The sequence below is a fragment of the Gallinula chloropus genome, assembly GCF_964237585.1.
Source record: "Gallinula chloropus genome assembly, chromosome: 5".
Lineage (NCBI taxonomy): Eukaryota > Metazoa > Chordata > Aves > Gruiformes > Rallidae > Gallinula > Gallinula chloropus.
The window spans coordinates 14820888-14843112 of NC_140090.1; the positions used below are offsets into that span (position 1 = coordinate 14820888).

The window sequence follows — 22225 nt, forward strand, 5'->3', positions numbered from 1 at the left end:
CTAAACCAGGTGAACACAAACAAGGATCTTTAACCTCATAAAGCCATTAATCCACAAAGTTTTATGCTGTCTTTATTGTTTAATTTGAGAAGAAAGGCATATGGTTATTTTTCTATAGTGTTATTTAAAAGATTATTGCTCACTCTTCTGCTCCACAGACATCATGTAGTGCACAAATTGATTGTTTCATTTACTCTGTTCAGATCATCTTTTTCTATGTTCTCATTGCTGAACATAACGGTTATTTGTTAGGTCAGCATGAAACCTGTCCTTTCTTGAATAGGTATCTGTACTGCCAAAACTGAAACAGGAATGTTTGAAAGATATTAAGAAAAGAATGGAAACCATTAGTCAGGTTTTCATGGAGGGCAGGGTGCTATGAATTCCTCAGGGTATCACAAGAGAGGATCCTCAGTCGTCTTTGCCTGAGAGCTGTTCACACAGAGTTAGCGATGATGCATAATTTGAAAAGCCAGGAATAAAATTCATAGGATGATCCTTTTTATATCATCCACTGGGTAAAGAATAAAAGCTCCTCCTGCCAGCCTGGCTGCTATGCTAATCTTAAATCAAAAGTTATGGTATGAGATGAAAGCCTGGGAAAATTTTTCTACATACAAGGATGAGTAAACCATAGGGCCTACTGAATAACCATAACAAGACTAATGGCATCCATCCTGTTTAAAGACAGTGGGAGAGATCTGAATGTCAGGTCCAACAGTGTCATACAGATAGATTTGTTTCTGAAGGGTCTTAAAGTGACTTGTAAAATTAAAAAAAAAATGTGTAGAAAAGTATAGGTTAAAATTTACCAAAATAAATCTTGCCACCAGAAAGCTGATAATTTCAGGGAGATTTAACTGCATCTGACACCCTCAGCTCTTTCCTTCATCTTTACATTCAGTCACCTTCAGGGGAAAAAAAGATAATTAATGTAGTTTCACCATGTAAAAGAAACCACAAACAGTTGTTTACCAAAAGGAAGTACCTAGGAATGGAGAGATAATCATAATGACTAATAGTATTCTTTAAAATTGCTGCTAACCCAGAGGTTTCATGTCATTTTCCAAAGGATGTTAACATTCATCTGTTTCACCTGTGGACAAACTGTGACACAAAGAAGGAAGATGATTTGTCAGCTGTCATCAAGCTGGCAGACCCCAAATTGTGGCAGTGCTCTGTCCATCACCTCCAGGGTACATAAATACACCCCTGTGTATACTTACCCATGAGTTAAACTGGTGAGACAGTGTTTAACATCATGCCACGTCAGCATGGATATGTGCTGTTTTATTTAGACACGTGTTTCCCTTAAAATCACTGGAATAAGCTCTGTGTCTAAGCCACTCGGTATGTGTGTGATGAGGTATATGACTGTGTTCCTCTGGGTCATCTTTTAGATTTGCAATATTTTCTAGCTTTGGAGCAAGAAGCATCTGTTAGTTCCTTTTTAATTGCTGGTCAGTCTGTGTTAAGCCAACTGGCGGCTGGTGGGAATGAGATGTCTACAAAGGTTAACCGTATTTGTCAGTCACGTAGGGGAGCCAGCTACATTTGTTTGTGTCCAAGTGACAGTCTCAATCTGGCTCCAGCTGCCGAGCAGTATTGCAAAGCGAACTGAGGTCATGGGCCTCCTTTAGAGGCTGTTGGAGGGGGTGTTTTTTTCAAAGTTGAAGAAATGCAATGTGAAAGTGGTTCTTTTAATATAGAATGTCCTGAGTATGATCTTTAAGTACTGAATGGCTCAAACATTGAGTGGAAGGCATTTAAATAAGCACCTTTTTTTTTTTCACTCCCACAAGAGGTTACAAAAAATTCGGGGGGTGGATTTTATTTTGGTTTTTTAAACCTTATGAAATATTAACATCCTGGCTAATGCAGTAGCTGAATAATTGTATCAGAAAGCATGTTCAAGAGCTTCATCTCTGTTTTCTCTATGCAAAACAAATAGCAGGATTCACCTCTTAAAATGTGCAAGTAGTTTCTTAGTTAAATGCCACTGGGCACTGAAGAGATGGGCCCTGTTCTTTCAAATCACCACCGGCACTTCCACTGAAGAGTAAATTTACTGAGTAAATATCCCTGGGGAGAGGCTGCTAATTAAGGAGCAGGTTTCTTAGCCAGCTGCTCCTAACTGAGAAAGCAGTGGTTCATTTTTAAATATCTAGGCAATGAAGAGGGCTACTGTCACGATGAAGCTGGCAGTACCAGTTGCCAGAAAGATATTTTTTGGTAGAGATGACTGGAAACTGTCATGTGCTGTCCTGCAATCAGGAACGAACAAAAATTTCCACCCTATGAGCTGCAGGTGACTTTCTGAGCAAAACACCTTTTTAAATTTTATTTCATAATAGCAACCTCAAGAGCCTCAATAATAAATTCCATCCTTGCTTTAATTGGTACCTTCTTAATTATTTTCTCTTTTAGCTGTAGCTCTGGTGAGTGCTGTGGGTGATGCAGTGGTGTAATTAACGTCTTACAGGCTGATGAGGGTTACTGCTGGTTTGAGACAGCTGTAAGAGTTTCTGTTGGTTCTTAACTCCTGTATCTCTGGATGCCTCTGAAACAATGGCATGAGGAGACATCCAAGGCCCTTTGCCTGTTGCAGTGTTTCATTATTTTATATGTACACATTTCTCCCAAATCAGAGTTGTCTGCTGCTCTAACAGCATCAGAAAAATCATTTTTTCTGATGTTACATGGTGGCAATAAAGTTGCTCATTTTACATGTGCTCCCTGAACTTACCTCAGCTTCTTCAAGTGGTGCAAGATGTCTTGCCAGCTGCTCCAGACAGTTTAAATCATTAAAAAGTGCTATTGAAGTTGGCGTAGATGTTGGGTTCAATCTGGTCTCATTTAAAACCAGTTTCCAAACATGAAGGTCCTGCAGAGAAGTCTCAGACTTCAGGGGCAGGTAATTCCCTACCTTGATATTTGATTCTTCAAAAATAAATGGCACAAGACCTGTGGTCCTGGATGTGGTGACATATTTGACAAGAACTTTGTTTATGAATGACAGATTTATAATCCAAATTCCTGGTATACGTTTTGGGGTTGTTTGGTGTTTGGTTTGTTGTGTTTTGTTTTGATTTTGGGTGGGTTTTTTCTGGGGGGAGCTACCTTTATTGTGGCAGAGCTGCTTTAACCATTTTGCCAAGTATCTCTCACTTTCAAGCCAGAAAGTCTTTTCCTGATCTAGAACATTCTCTAATGTTTTCCCATGATCTGCATGATTTCCAGATGATAATATAAAAATTGCTTTTTGATTTTCAACACAAGTTTTGGCAGTTCAGAATGAATGCAAGGTCAGTGCATATAGGCCACAAAGCCATGAGATGTTTCTGACATTCTGCTAAGGCACTGCTGTTGACACAGACAAAAGACAGACATCTCTCCTGTTGACATGTTCAATCCAAAAAGGTTTTGAACATTGAACATGTGACATCATGTCTGAGGTATTCCTTCACACTGTGCAGTTTGGGAATATTTTGTTCTTCTTCAGGCTGAACACTTTGAAATCTCTAGCCAGTTTAATGTCCTTATTACCACTAGACTTAGAGCTGCTACTACTTTTTTCTTGTCCTCAGCAGAAAGGTAGAAGTAGTTTGAAGACATCATGCTATTCCTGTAGCTGCCTGGAGGTTGGTTATGCTGACACTGATCATTAGTGTACTGCTAGCAAGTACTAACCCTGGCCGCCTCCACCACAGAAAGAGTGTCCTGGGAGTGTTTCACTTCAGAAATGTCATCCCCAACCTAGTCGCCAACATGGGGATGGCATAAATACTGCCCTTTGGTCTCCATTCCACAGAACTTCCTCTGCACAATGGCACCCCCAGGAGTCCTGTTAAAATGGCTCTGTAACTGTTTGATATCAACAGAGAGATGTCGTTCAGTCCTACGGTCATGGATTATACTACAGCAGATTACAGATTGAAGACCTCTGTGGTGTGTAGCAAGCCTGCTTTGATACTGGTAGTGTTCTCATCACAGTAGCCTGGCAGCCAACGTGGATTCGTTTAATCCAGAAGTAGCAAAAAGAGGCCACGCTGCGCACGGTAACGCTGTGCCTAAATTATGCCTGTTGCCCTCTTGGGCTCTTCTGGAGCTATCACAGCATATCTCCATGCTAATCTGCAGTCTGCAGAATCTGAAGCTGAAAGGGATGATGATAATAATCAAGTGTGAATCTACTCTTACCTAACACTGCTGGGGTAATATGCCTGGTAAAAATTTCCAGCCCAAGGCCAAAAACATGATACCTCTCTCTCTCTTTCCCCTCCTCCTTTATGGACTTAATAGAAATTGCCTCCAGCAATTCCACATACATTAGAGAAGGAAGAAAACACAACAGGCAGTGCATTGCTTGAGCATTATGGCACTCCAGGTGTGCATGCTCAGACACAGGGAGTTGAAAAGAGGATGACAGGCATGACTGCAACAAGACTGGCAGAAATTACACTGCTCATGATTAGTGTGAATCCCTATTGTGAGGCAAAAATGATGCAAAATAGAGGGAGAACAGAGAATAAGGAGAATAGAGCTTATTTGTGCACAGATTTTTATTTGCAGTTGGTGATACAAGGCTGATGTGATGGAGGAAGTCAGCAGACCACCTAATCAAAAGTCAGAGGACCAAAAAAAACCCCTTATTAATAATTCTAATTAATAATCTGTTTATTTTGCCTGACAAGTAACAAAATAACAATATAATCTGCCAGACAATTTATTCTGTACTCCGAAAACAGAAGTTTTGGCACTGAATGTAAGCCACAATCGGTTCTCAGCTACACTGGTATAAATTCCAAAACACCTCTGGAGACATGAGCCCACATACTTCAGGTTTATATTAATGCAAATTTGACCCCAGGCAAAATGCCAGCTTGAATTCAATGGTTTTGAAGAGCAGCCATCCAAAAGAAGTTGCCATTGGAATTCAAAGCAATTTGATAAAATAAGATGGTCTTCACTGATTTCTTTAAATGATTTTAAGGTAAAATTGTACTGCCATAGGAAGTAAGATCTGTTCTTAATGGATATCAAGAATCTCCTCCATTGCCTCTCAACGAATGTAACAGATGAGTTCCGGTATAAAGTCAGTGTGTGTCTGAAGAAGTCAACAGTTAAATCCCTGTTTGCAGCTGCTGAGAGCCTAGGTAGATCATTGCATACCTCCCTGGCTCTGTCTGAACACAGCTGTGCTGGTTGCTTTGTTGATCATCTGGATAAAGTAGTACCATTTATTTTTTTATATACTGGCGTGTTCATAAAACTTTAAAAGAGCAGAAAAGGTTTTTTTATGTTAACAAACTAAGCAACAAGCACAAGATCACAGACCAAATCTAGGTCCTGTTCCATTTTTCACATTATGCCTGTTTTGAAGGCTCCAGGTAAGAGTCAGCCTATAATATATTTCTGCTAGGACATGATTTTCAGTTTGGGCCAATCTGTTACACTATGACATCTTAGTTTCATCTTAATGCTGCTGAGCTGAGATGTGCAGGGTCAGACAACCTTCCCATTTTTATATCAACTGTCCCACTGCCCTAATGAAGTCTGAAGAAGGTCCTTTAAGTTCTTTGCACTTAGGCCTTTCTCATGTCTTCCTAGAGTAAAGTGAGTATAAGATGTTTACACTGTTATTCGCTGTTGATACATCTTTCATTCGGTACCAGAAAATGGGTTTGTGATCTAAGTTTGGACCTTTGAGTGTGACATTAATGGTGATAGACAGTAACTCCTTGTCCTCGCTATGCAACGGAGGGATGGGAGCTTTACAATATGATTTGGGGCAGCTGAATCAGGACCTGTAATATCACACTGAATAATTTAGCAGTTGTTACTGACCTTGATCTCTTCACAAATTCCCTTCTAATATTCATGACTGTGTGTGAGAAAGTAAATGCCTTTTATCTCCTTTTTTATTTTTTTTTTTATTTTCACTTTAGAAGCTTACCTGATCCAGCAGCCCCCTCAATCAGCTAAAAAGCCTTCATCCTAGCAGTTTATTCTCATTTTCCCTCTCACATTTAGAAGCTTTGTTTCTATCCTCCAAATCTCAGAGAGCAGCAGTGCTCATCTGGGATATACTGAATGTTACCAAAAGTGCAGCTTTTAGGAGACTGAGCAGCCAAACATTCTGGTGAGGGAAAAGGAGGAGGGATGGACTCTGGATCCAATCTGGAAAGACTACCAACATCAGAGGTGTAAAGGTGGCAAAATTCCCCCTCTGCAGGAAATGTGTATGTTGTTTGAAGCTCTTTATAAAGTGGTTTTACAATAGTTTGTAGGACAGCAGACCTAACCTTTTGAGGGAGGACATAGGGAGCCTGCTTTGGCAGGGGGGTTGGACCTGATGATCTCTCGAGGTCCATTCCAACCCCTACAATTCTATGATTCTATGACATGCAAGGCTGGAGGGAGCAGGTACATCCACATGATGTAGTGAAGGAGAACGTCCCCATGTCCTCTCTCTAGACCTGCAAGCTTTCTTGGAGAATTAATATGGCTCAATATAGGAGCCAAGCAGGGATGGTCATTCACCCAATTAAACATCCTGACTGCTGCTGGGGTCAGAGGTGCCTCTGAAAAGCATTGCAGCACACGATACCTTTGCAGCAGCTTGTGCAGGTGTACTGCAGGCTTCTCTGGCACGGCGCTGCATTACGATGTGCATGCAAGCATTGACTCTGCAAACACTGAAAACTGACCCTAGAGTTAAAACAGTGTGAAGACATCTGTCAGTGACAAAACAGTCAGTTGGTCCCTATCATTCAGTGTAAGTATCGTTTGCTGTGGCCTTCTGCAAAATCTAGCAATGCTTGAGGTAGTGTGAACTTGTGCTAACCTAAGCACCAAAGCAGAAGGCGATAGGAGGCTTTTTATGATGATTTTCAGAACAGGGAATAAATGAAGGACCCATTGCTCAGGGTTGTGGTGCTGTCAGTGTTCATTTTCTCCTTGGAGACAGTAATGAAGTAGCCACAAAAAGTTTTTAACTGTACAGTAGCACTGTTCTTCCAGATATTTTGCTTTCTGATGCACAAAAAGAGCTCAAGAAGTTCAGATTTTTTTTTTCTGCCTGCCTTCTAGATTGGGCTATTTTCCTTTTAAATTTTACGCATGCACACATGCACATATACATACGTATATTTTCCCTGTAGTAATTTGTGGATGGAGTAAAATTTGTATTGCATTTATTGCATTCCTTGTTTTCTTGTGCATTTTTTCCTTTTTATCAGAAGTCACAATGTTTTTCTGATACAAGGACTGAAAGAGATGTTTGGTGTTAATTTTTATATGGATTGTATTTTTTTCTTCAAATGTGTTGGGATACCAAAGTAAAAATATTTTTTTTGTGCATAACCGTTTACAATATCTTTTCCTGTATTGCATATAAATTATAGTAAGTTGGGGCCTTTAAATGTTTGAAATGAAGTTATAAATCTCACAGTTGTCACTGTCTTCTGCATTGTCTGTTACATCTTGATGAAAAGGAGTAGTAAAATCCACCAATATTAGTTTAATAGAACAGTGCAAGACCTGCATGCCCTCTGGTGGAAGCCATCTTTAACAGACTAATGTAGATCAGTTTTTTGGCAGTGTTAAATGCCTGACCTGCAGACAGACATGCTCTCCTTTGATATACTTAGTTACTCAATTAAGTCATGTTTCTTCATAGTGGAGTTTGTCAGCTAGTAGAAAGGAAAACTCTTCCAGTGCATTATTTTTTCACACTTTTCATTAATAGTTTGAACTCTTTCATTTCTTCTTCAACCTCTTTCTTGACTTTTTAGCCTTGTTACTATACTGTAATAAAAAGAAAATGAGTAATATGTTGTGTAAAGATATTAAAGAGCATCTCATTATTGACACAGGTTTTATACATAGAATTGTGCTCTGTTTTTAAGGAAGTTTACAGGTCCGATACAAGCTGAGTAAGGATGGGCTCCTTATTTTCACCATTGACTCTGGAAATTTTGCTAACCGAGAGCTGCACACCGTGAAGATTAACAGGGAAGGCAGAGAGCTCATCATTCAGGTATGCCATGGTTTGTATTGAGGGTTCAATAATACTTCCACCACAAACAGACCTACTGATTTCAATGCCTGATTGCCAGCAGGAGCCAGATGTTTCACACTGACCTGATACAACCAGGTCCAGCAACAGAGCAGTCCTGTGGGTTAGAACAAAGCTCCATCCAGACCCAGCTCCAAAGGGTCACCAGACATAGTGTTTTCCATACAGTGATCCTTACCTTGTCTCTGACAATCTGTGAATTGAGAAACATCTTTGGCCAGACTTTAATCTATGCCATCGGAGCAGTGCTGGGGCTCCAGCTTTTGGTGCTGCCAAAGGGATAGAATCAGCTGAGGAATGAGCAGCTGGGAACACAGTCTCATTTTGGGTATGTTGCCCAAGGAAGAATGCAAGCCCAGCTACCTTGTCCTCTCACAGAAGAGGAAAGGCTGAAGGAACGCTGGGTGCAGCCACCACATTCATGATGGTGCCTTGTCCCTTTGCTGGAAGGAAGCCAATCCTGACTGCGACAGCTCCATGAGAGATGAGACCCCCTCCTCTGCCCTGTTTCCCTGCATTGCATGTTTTTCGAGGTGGGGAGAAGAGGACCATCTTGCTGCTCCTCCTGCTTTCCTTCTGAGGTTAATTATAGCAGTTCATATTACAAAACAAATTGGCTAGATCTATGCAGAAGTCATTTAACAGGGAAGCATTGCAGAGTCTAAAGAGAAGCAACCATTCATTAAAGAAGAGACGGAAAGAGGACACAGAAACACTGGGAGGACCACGGTTTTTCTTTACGCTTTCCATTTCTGGGTAGTAAAATGATAGCACAGCACACAACTAGAGTGGGTAGGCCTGATTACCTAGGAAGGAGGCTTATGCTGAAAGCCAAGGTTTTCCTTAAGTAGTGGTCTTCTATTGTCTGCAGCACTGTGGTTTTCTTCGATGCAGAACGAATTCTTCACAATACATTTCTAGACAGGCCTCCTTTGAGTGTATTCTGAAGTGACTAGACATGGATTTTGGGAAGCAGGGGATTTCAGTGTCAAACATTTTAAGCTTTTCTGCAGAGGGGAAGTTTCTTCAAAGCCCTTTATATGACTATTCTGGTGTACCTTTCAGCTTCTCATGCTAAAATCAAAGCACATGCAGTTTCCTATCTTTAGAAACTGAATCACGCTTGGGGGCAGAATTGACTGATTTGCAGCTGAGAGCGTTCCCAGAAGTTTGCAGCACAGAGAGATCTAGGGATGCCTACGTGCTTTGTAACGAACTAATTTTACTGACCTCTTCCAGGTTGATCAAGTTCTCAAACTCAAACACAACTTTTCTGAGACTGATTTTAAGGCCATCAAATCACTCACCTTGGGCAAGGTCACAGGTAGGTTTTACTAATAATATACCTAATTCATCAGTTGTTTATAGTGCTGGAGTTAATCTGTGCTGTGTGTTAGATTTTTGACAGGATTGGGGTTTTGTTTGGGCGGTTTGGAGGTTGGTACTCATCTATTTGCCTGAAATCAATTAGAAATTTTTGCTGCTTTAATTGTTTGCTCTGATAGAAATATTAACTATTCCCACCAGTAAAGTAATTCATACTGCCTGGGTGGCTGCAAAGGTTGGAATCTTAGCCTAATTTTGCTGACTAGAGCTTGGTCCTCTCAAGCCATCTCTGTTTCCTAATGATTAGAAAGCAGCACTGTGAACCTTCATCCTGTCTACCCTTTTTTGCACTCCCAGTCTTTTTCCATTTGACTTCTGCAAGGGATATTTATATTACATATAGTACTGAGCCAACAATTCTGCATGGTCTGTGCTTGGACCTTTTTCATCTTTGCCCTTCCACACTACAAAGCCATCACAAGACCAGAAAAGCTGCCAGAAATTTGGAAACCCCTATTTTGTTGTGAAGAATGTTATATTACTGTTATATGAGGGTCTTATTCATTCATAGTAAGATTCTACATACATCTTTGGCTATAGACATATTAGTGCTTTGTTAGAATTGTCAGGCTTGATGTGGCAGTTTCTCTATTACAATACATGTTTTATTAGTGTCACTGAAGACCTGCAGTATTAGTAGCTGGACAGGAAAAACAGATATCATCTAGTGTCTACTTGTGCAATATAATTGTATATAATGACATCAGTGCATTCTGCATCATGTTGTACTAAGTAGATTAAAGACAGGAACTGATTTTCCTCCTTAACTATAACTAACGTTTGTTCAGAACAGCAATCTTCCAAGCCTTTGTGGACAGGTTTGGGTACCTGCCACTTGTGAGAGTTTAGGTTAAAATCTCATTTTGTCAAAGGTCACCTGTAGTGCTTAAAATCTAAAAGAACATTGCTCATCATGACCTCTACCTACAGCTCCAAGCTATAGGTACCAAATCAATAAACCAAGGCTTTTCTAACCAGCAAGGCGGAATATAGTACAAACACCTTCAAATGTAGCCAGCAAGCTGACAAGGTGCAGCTCAGCACCATGAAGAGAAACTAGATTTACTCACAAAAATATGATTAACTTTACAAGTCCAACATTGTTGCGAAGCCAAAAAGCCCAGATGTATCTCCAGAGGTCTGGCATTCAGTTCCATTGAACACCAGACTTGTCTCCAGGCAGCATTTAATGGATATAACCTTCTATTATTTCCCTCTTGCCCCAGTGTTTATTGAGATTTTGGTTTAGTAAAAGTAATAATAACAGCAATAGTTCATTTTCTGTAATGACACTAAAGCCATAAACTTGGCCATCGAGATGGTGAAAGATCTTATTGCTGTACCAGGAATCATATAATGCGTCCTGGCAAGTCACTAATTCTAGCCTAATCCTAATTCTGGTTTCATCTTCATAAATTAAGTGAATTTCTGCAAACCTTTTCTTCTATGTCATGACTTAATTTTCCTGGTTTTACCTCACATCTGTAGCTGTGCTGATTAGAGTCCTTGTGACCTCACTGAATCATAAATCCCCCGAGTCTTCTCCTCTCTAGGACGAACAGTATGAGCTCTCTCAAGCCTCTTCTCAGAGGGAAGAAGCTCTAGTTCCTTAATCATCTTTGCAGCCCTTCACTGGATTCATTCCATGAAGTCCATTTCTTTCTTCCACTGGAGAGTCCATGCAGAGTGCAGGGAAAGGATCACCTTCTCTCTGCTGTCAATGCTCTTTCCAAGGCAGACCCGGATGCCAGGATGTCTTTGCTGTAATGGCACATTTCTGTATCATTGTCAGCTTGTTGTTCACTGGGACCCCCATATCTTTCTCAGCAAAGCTCCCAGCTGATCAGCCCCAACCAGTATCAGTAGATGGGTTTATTCCTAACTGAAGTGCAAAATCTTTGCATTTCTTTCGTTGAACTTCATGAGGTTCCAGTTTTCCCATTTCTCCAATTTGCCTATGTCCTTCTGAATAGTGGCACAACCTTCTGGTCTGTGAACCACTCCTTCCAATTTTGTATCATCTCCAAACTTACTCAGGTTACACGCTGTCCCATGCTGGTAATAAAACACCTCAAAAAAAGTCACCACTTCTACAAAGTCAAGAGTATTGCCTTGTTTTATAAAGAGAGATGGACCATGTCATTTTAGAATGTAAAACTTAAATAAATATGTCCATTCATCATTTATACTATTATATGGGCAAAATGTTGACTATAGCTTCTTCTAATGATTCACCACAAGGTGAATACTGATGACCTCCAATTTCTTCCATGTCATTGTCATCCCCTCAGCAAAGCATAAGCTTCCAGAGACATGTGATGTTTCAAAGCATATCTCAACTTCCTGTATTGTTTGATTTCGATGCCATTGGGATTTAAGTATCTAAAGGCATTCATTAAGACCATGTAAGTGTTCACCGAAAAAGAACCATATAGAAAAACTCTGTTCTACATGTCCTGCACATATCCATGTTATACTCTTCTGAAAATTTGACTCTCTTCTTCTTTCCTGTCACACCACTGCCTATTTTCCTGCTCTAGCAACTGATCCTGGCTGCTTAACCGGATGATTATACATTTTTTAGATATATAATATAGACATATAATGGTGGAATCAAGAAAGACCATATATGTATTCATTTTCAACTCTCTGAAAAATCTCAAAGAAAGCTTCCAACAGGACATCATAAAAGATTGAAACCTCTTCCTCTTCAGATTTTCTTATGAAAACCATTTTAGCACAGCTGGAACTCTTGAGAAGTGCACTTCTATACAATGATAAGTTTTTAAATAATAGTGCTTCCCAACCCCCCAGCCCAATTACACTCCTTTTAGTCAGAAGCTACTTAAACTCTGGTATTTTTTTTTACTTTTCAAAATGGCTGTATTTTCCAATGGGTGCCCTACACCCACCTGTGAATTTCAGGAAAGAAACCCTCTGTTTAAGGCAGAGGGTGCTCACCTGGGTTTCAAAACATAGCAACACTCTGCCACAGACTGCTTGAATGACCTTGGGCAAGCCATTTATGTGCAGACATAAAGGTAAGCAGGCATTTTATTCCCACTGGAACCAGTCTGAGCTTTACTATCTCTGTTCTCTATCAGTAAAGCATGGATAATAGAACATCCCTACATCAGAGGGGTACTAGGAGGATAAAAGCATTAAAGGCTGTGAGCTGTTCAGATCCACAGTAATGGGGCCATATAGCTGCCTTAGAAAGATCAATCTAAATGTAAGTGTGGCTTTGAAGACAAGGGAGTAAAAAGAAGCAGCATTCAAGTAGCCAACAATCGGCTGTTGAATTCATCCTCACAGTGTCCAACGGCAATAGAGAAATATTATCCTGTAATTTGTTGTCATTTTCACTTCACAAATATAGAGGCAAGACACAAAAGGATCTATCCAAAGCTCGTCAGTATCAATGGGAGTTTTTCCATGGACTTTAGCAAGTACTGGATTCAGGCCCCAAGTGGGTCATACAGTTTATGGCAAAGCCTCAGTGAAATCTTAACCAGAGTCCCAGTTCATTTACTTTAAGTACTCCTTGCAGAGATCATACTGCTGTATTTAACCACATGAGTTCTATTGGCAATCTGACCTAACTGTGAAGCTGGCTCTGCTTTGAACAAGGGATTGAACTGCATGACCTTCAGAGGTGTCTTTCAACTTAAGTCATTCTGTAACTCTCTGATCTCAGAGACACATTTGCATATGTTTGGGTCTTACCTAGAAAAAGCTGATATTCCATCAGGAAATATAAATTTGTTTGGTTTTGGTTCACCTTAATGAATCTTTGAAAACTTATTGTGCCTCAACGTGTCTCAATACTTTGCTGTTATAGACCCTGGAAAAATAATCAGTGAATCTTATTGTCTGCGTATTGGCTTCTGAGCAATTTAATATACTGTTTAGTGATTCCAGAGTAAAATGGCAGCATTAAAAGGGATTCAAGAGTATTCTGGAGAAGATGATGCTAAATATTTTCTTACTATTTATTAATTTCAACCTAACTTATTTGTGTCTTCCAAGTGAGGAATTAGCACACCTTCCCACACTGGCAAGAACTGTGTAGTTGAGCACAAGATCATGATACCTTTTACCTCTAAAAGCCTGAGCTAAACACAGCCAAGGTGTAGAATCTTTCCACTGAATCATTCAGCATTGATGTAAAGTGTACATAGCAGAAAGTTTATCTAGAAAGTAATTTTATTAAAATCATTATATAGGTGCAATATGTTTTTTTATTATTTATAAAATAATATTAAAAGCTTTAATATTAAAAGTTCACAAGAAGAAAATGGAATCTATACACTGAGGAGATCACAGAATAATTAATCCAAAAGTGAAATTATATTGAGGGAAGAGATAACGAAAGAATTAAATCAGAAGGAGTAAGTTGGCCTCAACTGAGATAGAAAAGTTTCCCTAAAGAAGCATCTTTTAGAGAGTTTCTATGGAAAATAAGTCCATTTGTTTGGTGGAAAGCCATTCCCTTTTTTAAGCTCACAAGATCACAATTTCCTTGGGGCATTTGAAGTCACAATCTCAGAATATTATGCCCTAGCATTTGAAACAATACAGCAATGGCTGCATGAGATAATGTCTGGACTCTTCTGGCTGCTGCAAAACTCTACTGGACACTCTTCTTGCCATACCCTCCTATTTCTTAGAATGACTGTACCCCAGAAAAAAATCTCTTGAGTGCATTACAGGTCTAAAATTGCTTTTTCCTCCTAGCAGCCTCGTAAATCATTAAAGAAAATGGAAATGTCTACTTAGCATATAAGAGGAGAAGCATTTGGGACTGAGATGGCAGCAGATAAAATAGACAAATTTGGCTACCCCAGGCACTTCTAGTTATCCAAGGTCAAAGGCAATAATACCATCATGTCTCTTTCAAAGAAACCAAATCCATTCAGACTTCTTGCCCAGCAAAATCATTTACCATATGATCATAACACCATGCTTAAATCCCCATTTTCTTGATGATAATACTGCCTAAATAAGTGTCCAAGGTCATCATCTTCTATCCAGAAATTTTATTTTTAGTCTGAATTCTTGCTACTTGAGTTGATTTTAGCTGTCTGGTCCTGAGAAAAGCATGTATTCTTTTACATATCATCTCTCCATCTTCTTGCATGTTTTCTTCTCATGGATTGTATTTTGAGCCATGCAAAATCACATTGGGTACCTGTGTTGTGACAGATTAGGATTCAAATGTCAAAAATTATGACATGTAACAAATTTCACACTGCATCTCAAAGCAGTGCTTCTTTTTCAATGACAAACTCTCTATAAGAAAACACACTAAATGCATGTCTGAAATTATCTTTGCTAAGCCTAATCAAATAAAAATTCTCAAATGTTCTACTTGACACAAAATCCTCGATTGCTGGCAAGCAAATCCTGGCACATTCTGTATGTTCCTGGGAAAAAACTTATGAGAAAAAATACTTTTACTTTGTTTTTCTGTCCCTTGCTTTTTTCAGAAGTGTCTCAGAGGTACTTGAATGCTTGGAGCCTGTCCCCTGTCCAACTTCATCCTTTACTTACACCAAACTGGTTGAGCTCAAGGGTTCTATCTAACTAGGAAAAATTTCTATGTTGTTCACTCTGCTGGTTTTGTGGCAGGCTCACACCAGGAAATTAAATTATTCTAAAAATGTTCTTTCTGGACCCAAGTCCAATCCAAGATATACTTTCTGCCCTTTCTGAATTAATTATTAGAATCAGCAACGTTTACTGAGGTGGTTGAAGGACACTGCAGCATACCTTTCAAGGTAACTACACAGTACCTGTTAGTCAATTTTTTGGAGCAGGTACAGTGTGGAGGGTATCAGGGTCTTTTACTTCAAGGTCATGGGCTCAAATCTAGTGATGATGTTCAAGAAGTAATATTGCAGAATGAAGCAGTGGATACACTTTAACTCCCACAAAAATCATCTTTCTATTTCTCAGACTCAAAAAGAAAAAAAAAAAAAAGGACAACTGGTGCTTCAGCATTCAGAGTAAATTGCCTTTTGTGCTTCTACCAGTGATTCACATAGATTAATTAAGGAATTAGGGCACAGACATTTAAAACAGGCTATGTCTGCTTTCACTGACATTAAAAATAAATTTTGATAAAGGAAATCCATGATGGACCTTCCTGGATGCAAGTGAGCACACAAGTAAACTTTGGGCTCAGATTTAAGTTTCAAAATGACATTAATGTTTCGAAAGAAACAACAAAAAGATGTTGGATAATATTTATGGTCCCATTTTTCACAATGAGATCTTTAGAAAGAAGGTTTTTGGATCCACTTTCCCTGCATTGAAATAAGATGTTTGATTTCTCTTTGTTTTCAGTCAGCTGTCATATTAGTTATCATTTACTATGTCAATTTGCTGATACATCATTGAGCAGCTTAGTGCTTGGACCTAGAGCATTCTGGCAGAATTCTATTCATAATTCCCTGTTACTGAGATATTAAGACTAAAAATTGCTTTATTTATTTAAGATCTTAAAACAAGTGTGCTGTTTACGGCAAAGGTGCACAAAGAAGCAGCAGTAGAACAGGATGTCTCTTTTGGTGAACGGAAATAAGTCAGTGGATAAATTATGTTGATAGAATCAATAAAGTTTTAAAAATATGGCTACATGTCAGACCTAATCCGCATTATTACAGAAAGCCATTGCAAATATGTGGAAATCAGGAAAGCAAAACCAACACAAATCTTACTGAGCTGTGACATTGAGGGCTCCTCAAGGGAGCAGCTGGAGGACCCATCAAGAAGTAGGACCAGCTTATGCACAACTCAGCAGACAAAGCTTAAAAAGTGCTTCCTAAAAATGCAGGTAAAATTAAGTTGGGGGGATTGAACAGATAAATTACTTACAAGCAGAAAGAGATTGCCTTCTCACCTAGCATCTAGGTAGGTAATCATGCAGAGTAACTCAGTCTCTAGTACCAAGAACAGAAGCACAATGCTAAAATCTCAGAAGATCAAATCAAACCATCAGCAGCAATTCAGTGTGATTTCCCAGGCCAACCAAAGGCATGGAAAGATTCACAGTGTCATTAGGTCAGAGGAATGTCACTGGTGTTTCATATGACCTTGCTTCAACACAGACCTTGGGACTTCACTGAGCTGCTTCTCTTACTGAGCACCATGTCATGTAATGAAAATATCTCTGGGAAAAACATTTTATCGTGATTTAAATAATTCAAGTGTGGAGTGCCCTTTAATAAGCCTTTAACAGAGGTAACTTATCAGAATCACATTTACATTATCCACTCAAGAAATCAGAGGGCAACACAAGTCATTCACATCCAAGTTCTGCTCTCTTGAACAGTGAAAGTCCCACTTTCTGAAAATACAAGAGATGCACGTAATGCCATATAATACAGCAAACTGAATCTGTGCACATGGACCTTTACCCTGCCTGGGGTTGTTTCTTGTTTGTCTTTTTTTTTTTTTTCCCAAAGCCTTTCAACAGCAAATCTAGTTCTCATTCATGCAAAGCTTACTTTGACAAAAGACTCCTGGAATTGGCCGTTTAATTTGGCTGTTTAAAAAAGCCTTCAAAAGTACTGTATCTTAGACTTTTCAAAATACTGTACCATGAAAAAGGAATTCATTATTTCTTAGGCTTTACCTTTTGCACATTGGGGCAGAACAGAGCAATTTAGATTGTCTGATGCCTAAAAGATACCAACAAATCCACCTTTTGTGTCAGAGCTAAGAAAACAGGAAAGGCTGAGAGTGGGAATGTTTATAAAGGGTTTTTATAAATTCAACAAAGACGGCAAATACCATAAATCAGTCTTTTAGTTTTATATAAGTCTTCTTGCAGAAACTTGGAAACAATTCTTTTTCTGTTTTATAACACCCCTGCCAAAATCTCATTAAAAAACTGAATGCAGCCAATTCCAGCACACTTTGAGAAGAGTCAATGTGAACTTCTGTAAGGCTACAGTTTTTCCAGTGGCAAAGCCTCACTGTTTCCCTTCCTATCTCTCATTCTTGCAGTTACTCACAGCCCAGAGGCTGTCGCCATGACAGCTCTGCAGTCAGAGCATCTCTCTTGTAAGACCCCTTGGAGAGCAAGCTCACACCGTACCTTTACTGAGAAACAGCCAAACTCTTCCATGTTATGCTTTCATGAATATATTCAAACATAATTAGAAATCTTTTCAGCTAATTCCCTCAGACTGCATGACATGACAGTCACAGATCTTGAGCACCAGAATAATGAGTGATTTGAGCTAGTTTTGAGATTTCTCTGTATTTTCTTATATTTACAAGAAGTCCATGCAATTCAGGCACCAGTGTCAGTTCTAAGAGAAAGTATATTTTTTCCTAAATCCTTTTGGCTAAGAGCATGTAAAATCACTGTGTTTGAAACATCGTGGAATAATTTGACCTTATGTTGAAGTTTACTCTTTCAAACTTTGAAAATAAACTTGAAAAGCTGGGAATTCTTATTTTCCAATGTTGTACGAAATATTTCCAAAACTTTCAGTGCTTAGGGGTTTTTTTTTTACTAGCAGGTAATTTTTAAGACTTTGGTTAACTTTTGAAACTGTATGTGTGTGCATTTGTGGAGTTTTTTCATGTTTGATTGACCTAGATATAAGGCACATCTTATTACAGACCTCTGAGTAGTATGAATTTCTGGAAAGTAAATAAATGAGAGCTTGGAGGAAAGGGAAGATGGCTTCACTGTCCTTCGCTGACTTTCCCAAGCAATCTTTGATATTAAAACATTTGGAACTAAATAAAAACCACTTATCTTTGAATTGACTTTCTCTTTGTGAAATTTAAATGAACACAGACCAATTGATAAATTAATTGCTATGTCCTCTTCAAGCTGAAAAAGACCATGCAGTTACTGGTTTTGGTTTTGATTTAGATCAAAAGAGGTGTAGTTTTGCTTTTTATTTTATTAGTGAAATAAGGCTAGCAGAGTGAAATCCTGGCTTATAAATAGAAGGACTCCTAAGAACTTTGATTATAAAAATATGTTAATGTGATTAGGTGGATCGGAAAACTAGTTGAAAAATAGTCTTGAGGAAGGGTGGACATCAAGTATTAGGCCACATGAAATGTTATGTAAAAGGCAATAGAGAGCAGGCTCCTTCATTACAGGAGTGGAAGTGATAGAATGCCTTGAAGATTTGTCCATACCTGTGAAACTGATGTTGTTAATACAGGCACAGAAAGTTAAAGAGCATCATTCCCAGGATTCTGTGATATTCAGTATTGATATTATTATATAATATTAATATTATAATAGTATTATTAATATTATTAATAATATTTAATAATATCTCTACTACTACTACCGTTGCTAGCGCTAATGATGTTAGATTTTCTCCAGACAGTAGAGAGAATGTATGAGGAAAGAAGCACAGTGCAGACTTTTATCTCTGAGCCAACTTGCTTCAATATGAGTAGCATTGTAGAGGAAGAACTGGAGATGGGAACCTCATGGGTCAGGCCAGGGAGAATTTGTAGGCTGCTAAAAGAGAACTTGAACAGTTGAGATTGGATGAAGATAAGTAAAAGGGGTGGATTAGGAGAAAAAAAAAAAGGATTAACTTTTTTATATGCCTTCCTAAACCAGATAATTCTTAAAGTATTTTTGTGTTTTACTGCAGAGAGTTTGTCACTAGACCCTGAAGTCTCAAAAGCAAATGCCTATGGTTTCACTGGCTGCCTGTCCTCTGTTCAGTACAACCACATTGCTCCTCTGAAGGCTGCCCTACGTCATCCCAGCGTTGCTCCTGTGACAGTCAAAGGCTCCCTGACTGAATCCAGCTGTGCATCTGTAATGGAAGCTGATGTGAACACAGTAACCACGACATACTCCTCATCAGGTATGTTCAGCCAAGAAGGGAGTGTGAAATTTAAAGGAAACTGTAGAACCTCCCTTCCTGCCTGCCTGCCTCCCTCCCTCTCTCCCTCCCTCCACCCTTCCTCTAATGCAACTCTAAAAGTATGACTATTGGAACTGGGAAATTGCCTTTTCTGTTGACGATGGGCATTAGGACTAGCCAAGGCCCCATTCTACCAAGATAAAGTTTTTGGACTAAGTTCTTGAATTGCCTAAAACATGTCTAGAACAAATAATAATGTTCCAAAGCCATAATGGAAACAGCACTGTAAATATGGTTGTGCCACCTGATGTGCCATTCCCGACTACTCTAGACAGCTCCAGCAGTGCTGCAGATTTCAAGAGACCATAAATGTTACACAGATTCCCTATCCCAGTGGTGATCAACAATGGAAGTCATACCAAAAACAAGTCAAATTTGTTCCCCACTTTGCAGAAATGAGCAAAACCTCCTTGTACAAACCCCTCAACACATGTGCGTGACTTCCATTGAATGCTTGTACTTTATTTTCTCAGGCTAAAGAGAAGGAGCACTACTTGAGCAGTACCAGTAAGATGATCCCAATAGTTCATTTATTTTTTGCAATCCTGAAAAAGTCCTCTGGGAATTTTAAGTATTTTGCATATGTGAATTTGTATGCAGAGAAGGAAACTGAGAGCAGCTGGAAGTGTTGTCACCAGGAACAGGGGCAGTCAAGTTGCTGCTTTAGTCACCGGTGGATGTGGCAGAATTCTTAATGACCAGAAAGGGGTACAAATTAAGAGCTATGTTTTTGCCCCTTGACCTGTGAAGCCACTTTCTTTTTTTTCTGATAGCTGATAAAATTCTGATTTACATCGTAATATGATTCCTTTGACATTTGTACTTGCATCAAATCCCCTTTCCTAGAGCTTCTGCCTAAGATATTCAGCAGAAAACAAATGATGCTATTAGCATTCTGCATAGGGAAAAAGGCTGCTGATTACTCTGTGGAGAGCAGCTGCCAGTGTCTGTGCTCCTCCCCACCCCCCCAACTTTCTTCTCACCACCCAGTGTTGTCTGAGGTATCTGTTTTGACACACAGAAGAAATGTAACTTGTAAAAACAGAATGGGCAGTGATACTGAAAATATGAACTCTATGCCCTCTGATCTGTCACCTCGATGATCTAATTTTTCTAAAGACTTTAGAGAGCAGTAAAACCTAAGGATCAGAACTGCAGGACACAAGGCAGAGCAGAGTGTAGCATCTTTGGACTTAAATATTTAAAGCTTACAATCAGTTGCACTCTATTGTCAAGGTTAAGCTCTGTTACGTCAGAAATGCAGAATTATTATAAAAGCTCATCCCTGTCTCTGCCACTCTGTGCTTCAAAATATGATTTCTTCTCAATATGTTGAATTAACTGCCTCTCTATTCACACTGGATTTGATTAAAGTCTGAATAAGATCTTTAGAACAAGTTAGTTCTGAAGACCTCATGTCTTCATATGCTATAGTAAGAGCACTGGGCGGTAGAATCTTGTTACAAAAAAATTCCGATTTGTAGCAAATTATACTTAGTATAGATGTACTTGAGAATTACATTTATACATGGAAAGGACACATTTTAAGAAATAAAAAAAGAAGACAGAGTTAAGGATTAACTTTCAAATGTACTGCTCATATCTCAATTCATCAGTTCCAAATTTCTCATTATTGAGTGTCTGAGAAGAAAAATAGAACTTCAAAGTTGACTGTGCATGTCTCTGTTGATTTTCTAATGTACAGATACAACAAGGAAATGTTTTTAAATGTACGAAAAAAGCTTTCTAAATTTATAACTTGAAAACAATTGAAGCGCTTTCCTTCAGAGAGGAATACTTCTCACCAAAACAGTTTCCTAGCAGAGATGGAATAAAATCCATTCACTCAGGCTGTTATCCTTACATGCTAGTTCTGATTAGGGAACACAAAATGAAATGTGACTTTCTGTGGTTTTGACAAAGATCTGCAAATCACCTTCATTCCTGATGAGGTACATGTAGAGGTTTCGGTGTTCTGAACTCTACACTGATGGCATAGAGATAATGGACTTTTACTGTGCTTTTTAGAAAAATACATGTATTTACAATACTGTAAAGGCCAGGGCAGATTCAGCTATGTGAAAGGTGGAGTCCTGAGCTGTCTGTCTACCCCAGCTGAAGAGCTTGTATTCATGCATTTAAAGTAAAAAAATCCTAAAGAATTTCATAAATCAGAGACTACACAGAAAAAAAAATAGCTTCTGCAAGGCAGTTTAAACAGTGAAAATCCCTGTCTCAATGTGCTGGTTGTGCTGGACATGATATTTCCAAACAAGGAGGAACTGGCCAACGATGTGTTAGGACAGACTTGGCTGTAGCAGCTATGCAATGGTAGAGTTCAAGATCCCAAGAAGGGGAATAAAGCAGAAAGTTTCACTACAGGCTTCAGGAGAACAGACTTTGTCCTTGTCATGGACTTGCTTGGAAGAATCCTGCACAATACAGCCCTGGTGAGAAGAGGGGTCCAGGAGAGCTGGTTCAAGGATTACCTCTTCCAAGATTAAGAATGATCTATTCCAATGAGCAGGAAATCTAGCAAAGGTTATAGGAGGCCCAGAGAGGTTATAAATTCTTCATCCATGGATATATTCAAAACCCAAATGGATACAGTCCTGAGCAACTTGCTCTAATAGACCCCAATGATTTCCAGAGGAGTTTCTGACCTCAGCAATGCTTCCAAACTCAGTTATTCACTGTGGAATGTCATCAGTTATATCTAAAAGGAGGAGGATGTCCTGTTAAGGTCTCGCATGTGAAAAAGTATTGCTTTTCCTTGGCTTCAGAGTTTATTATGTTCCCACTGGAGATGGTTCTGCTGTCACCTGCCATCTGCTCT

General features: G+C 39.1%; 1 protein-coding gene across 1 annotated transcript in view; it reads left to right on the top strand.

The window, feature by feature from the left end:
- The window catches only part of CNTNAP5 (contactin associated protein family member 5), a gene marked incomplete at both ends in the record, with an annotated part of 283999 nt that overhangs the window by 258288 nt on the left and 3486 nt on the right, over positions 1-22225 (top strand). Inside the window, 3 exons of the mRNA XM_084265547.1 lie at positions 7915-8041; positions 9320-9404; positions 19111-19329. Of these exons, the coding sequence (XP_084121673.1) occupies positions 7915-8041; positions 9320-9404; positions 19111-19329 (431 nt within the window). The remainder of the gene's footprint in view (positions 1-7914; positions 8042-9319; positions 9405-19110; positions 19330-22225) is intronic.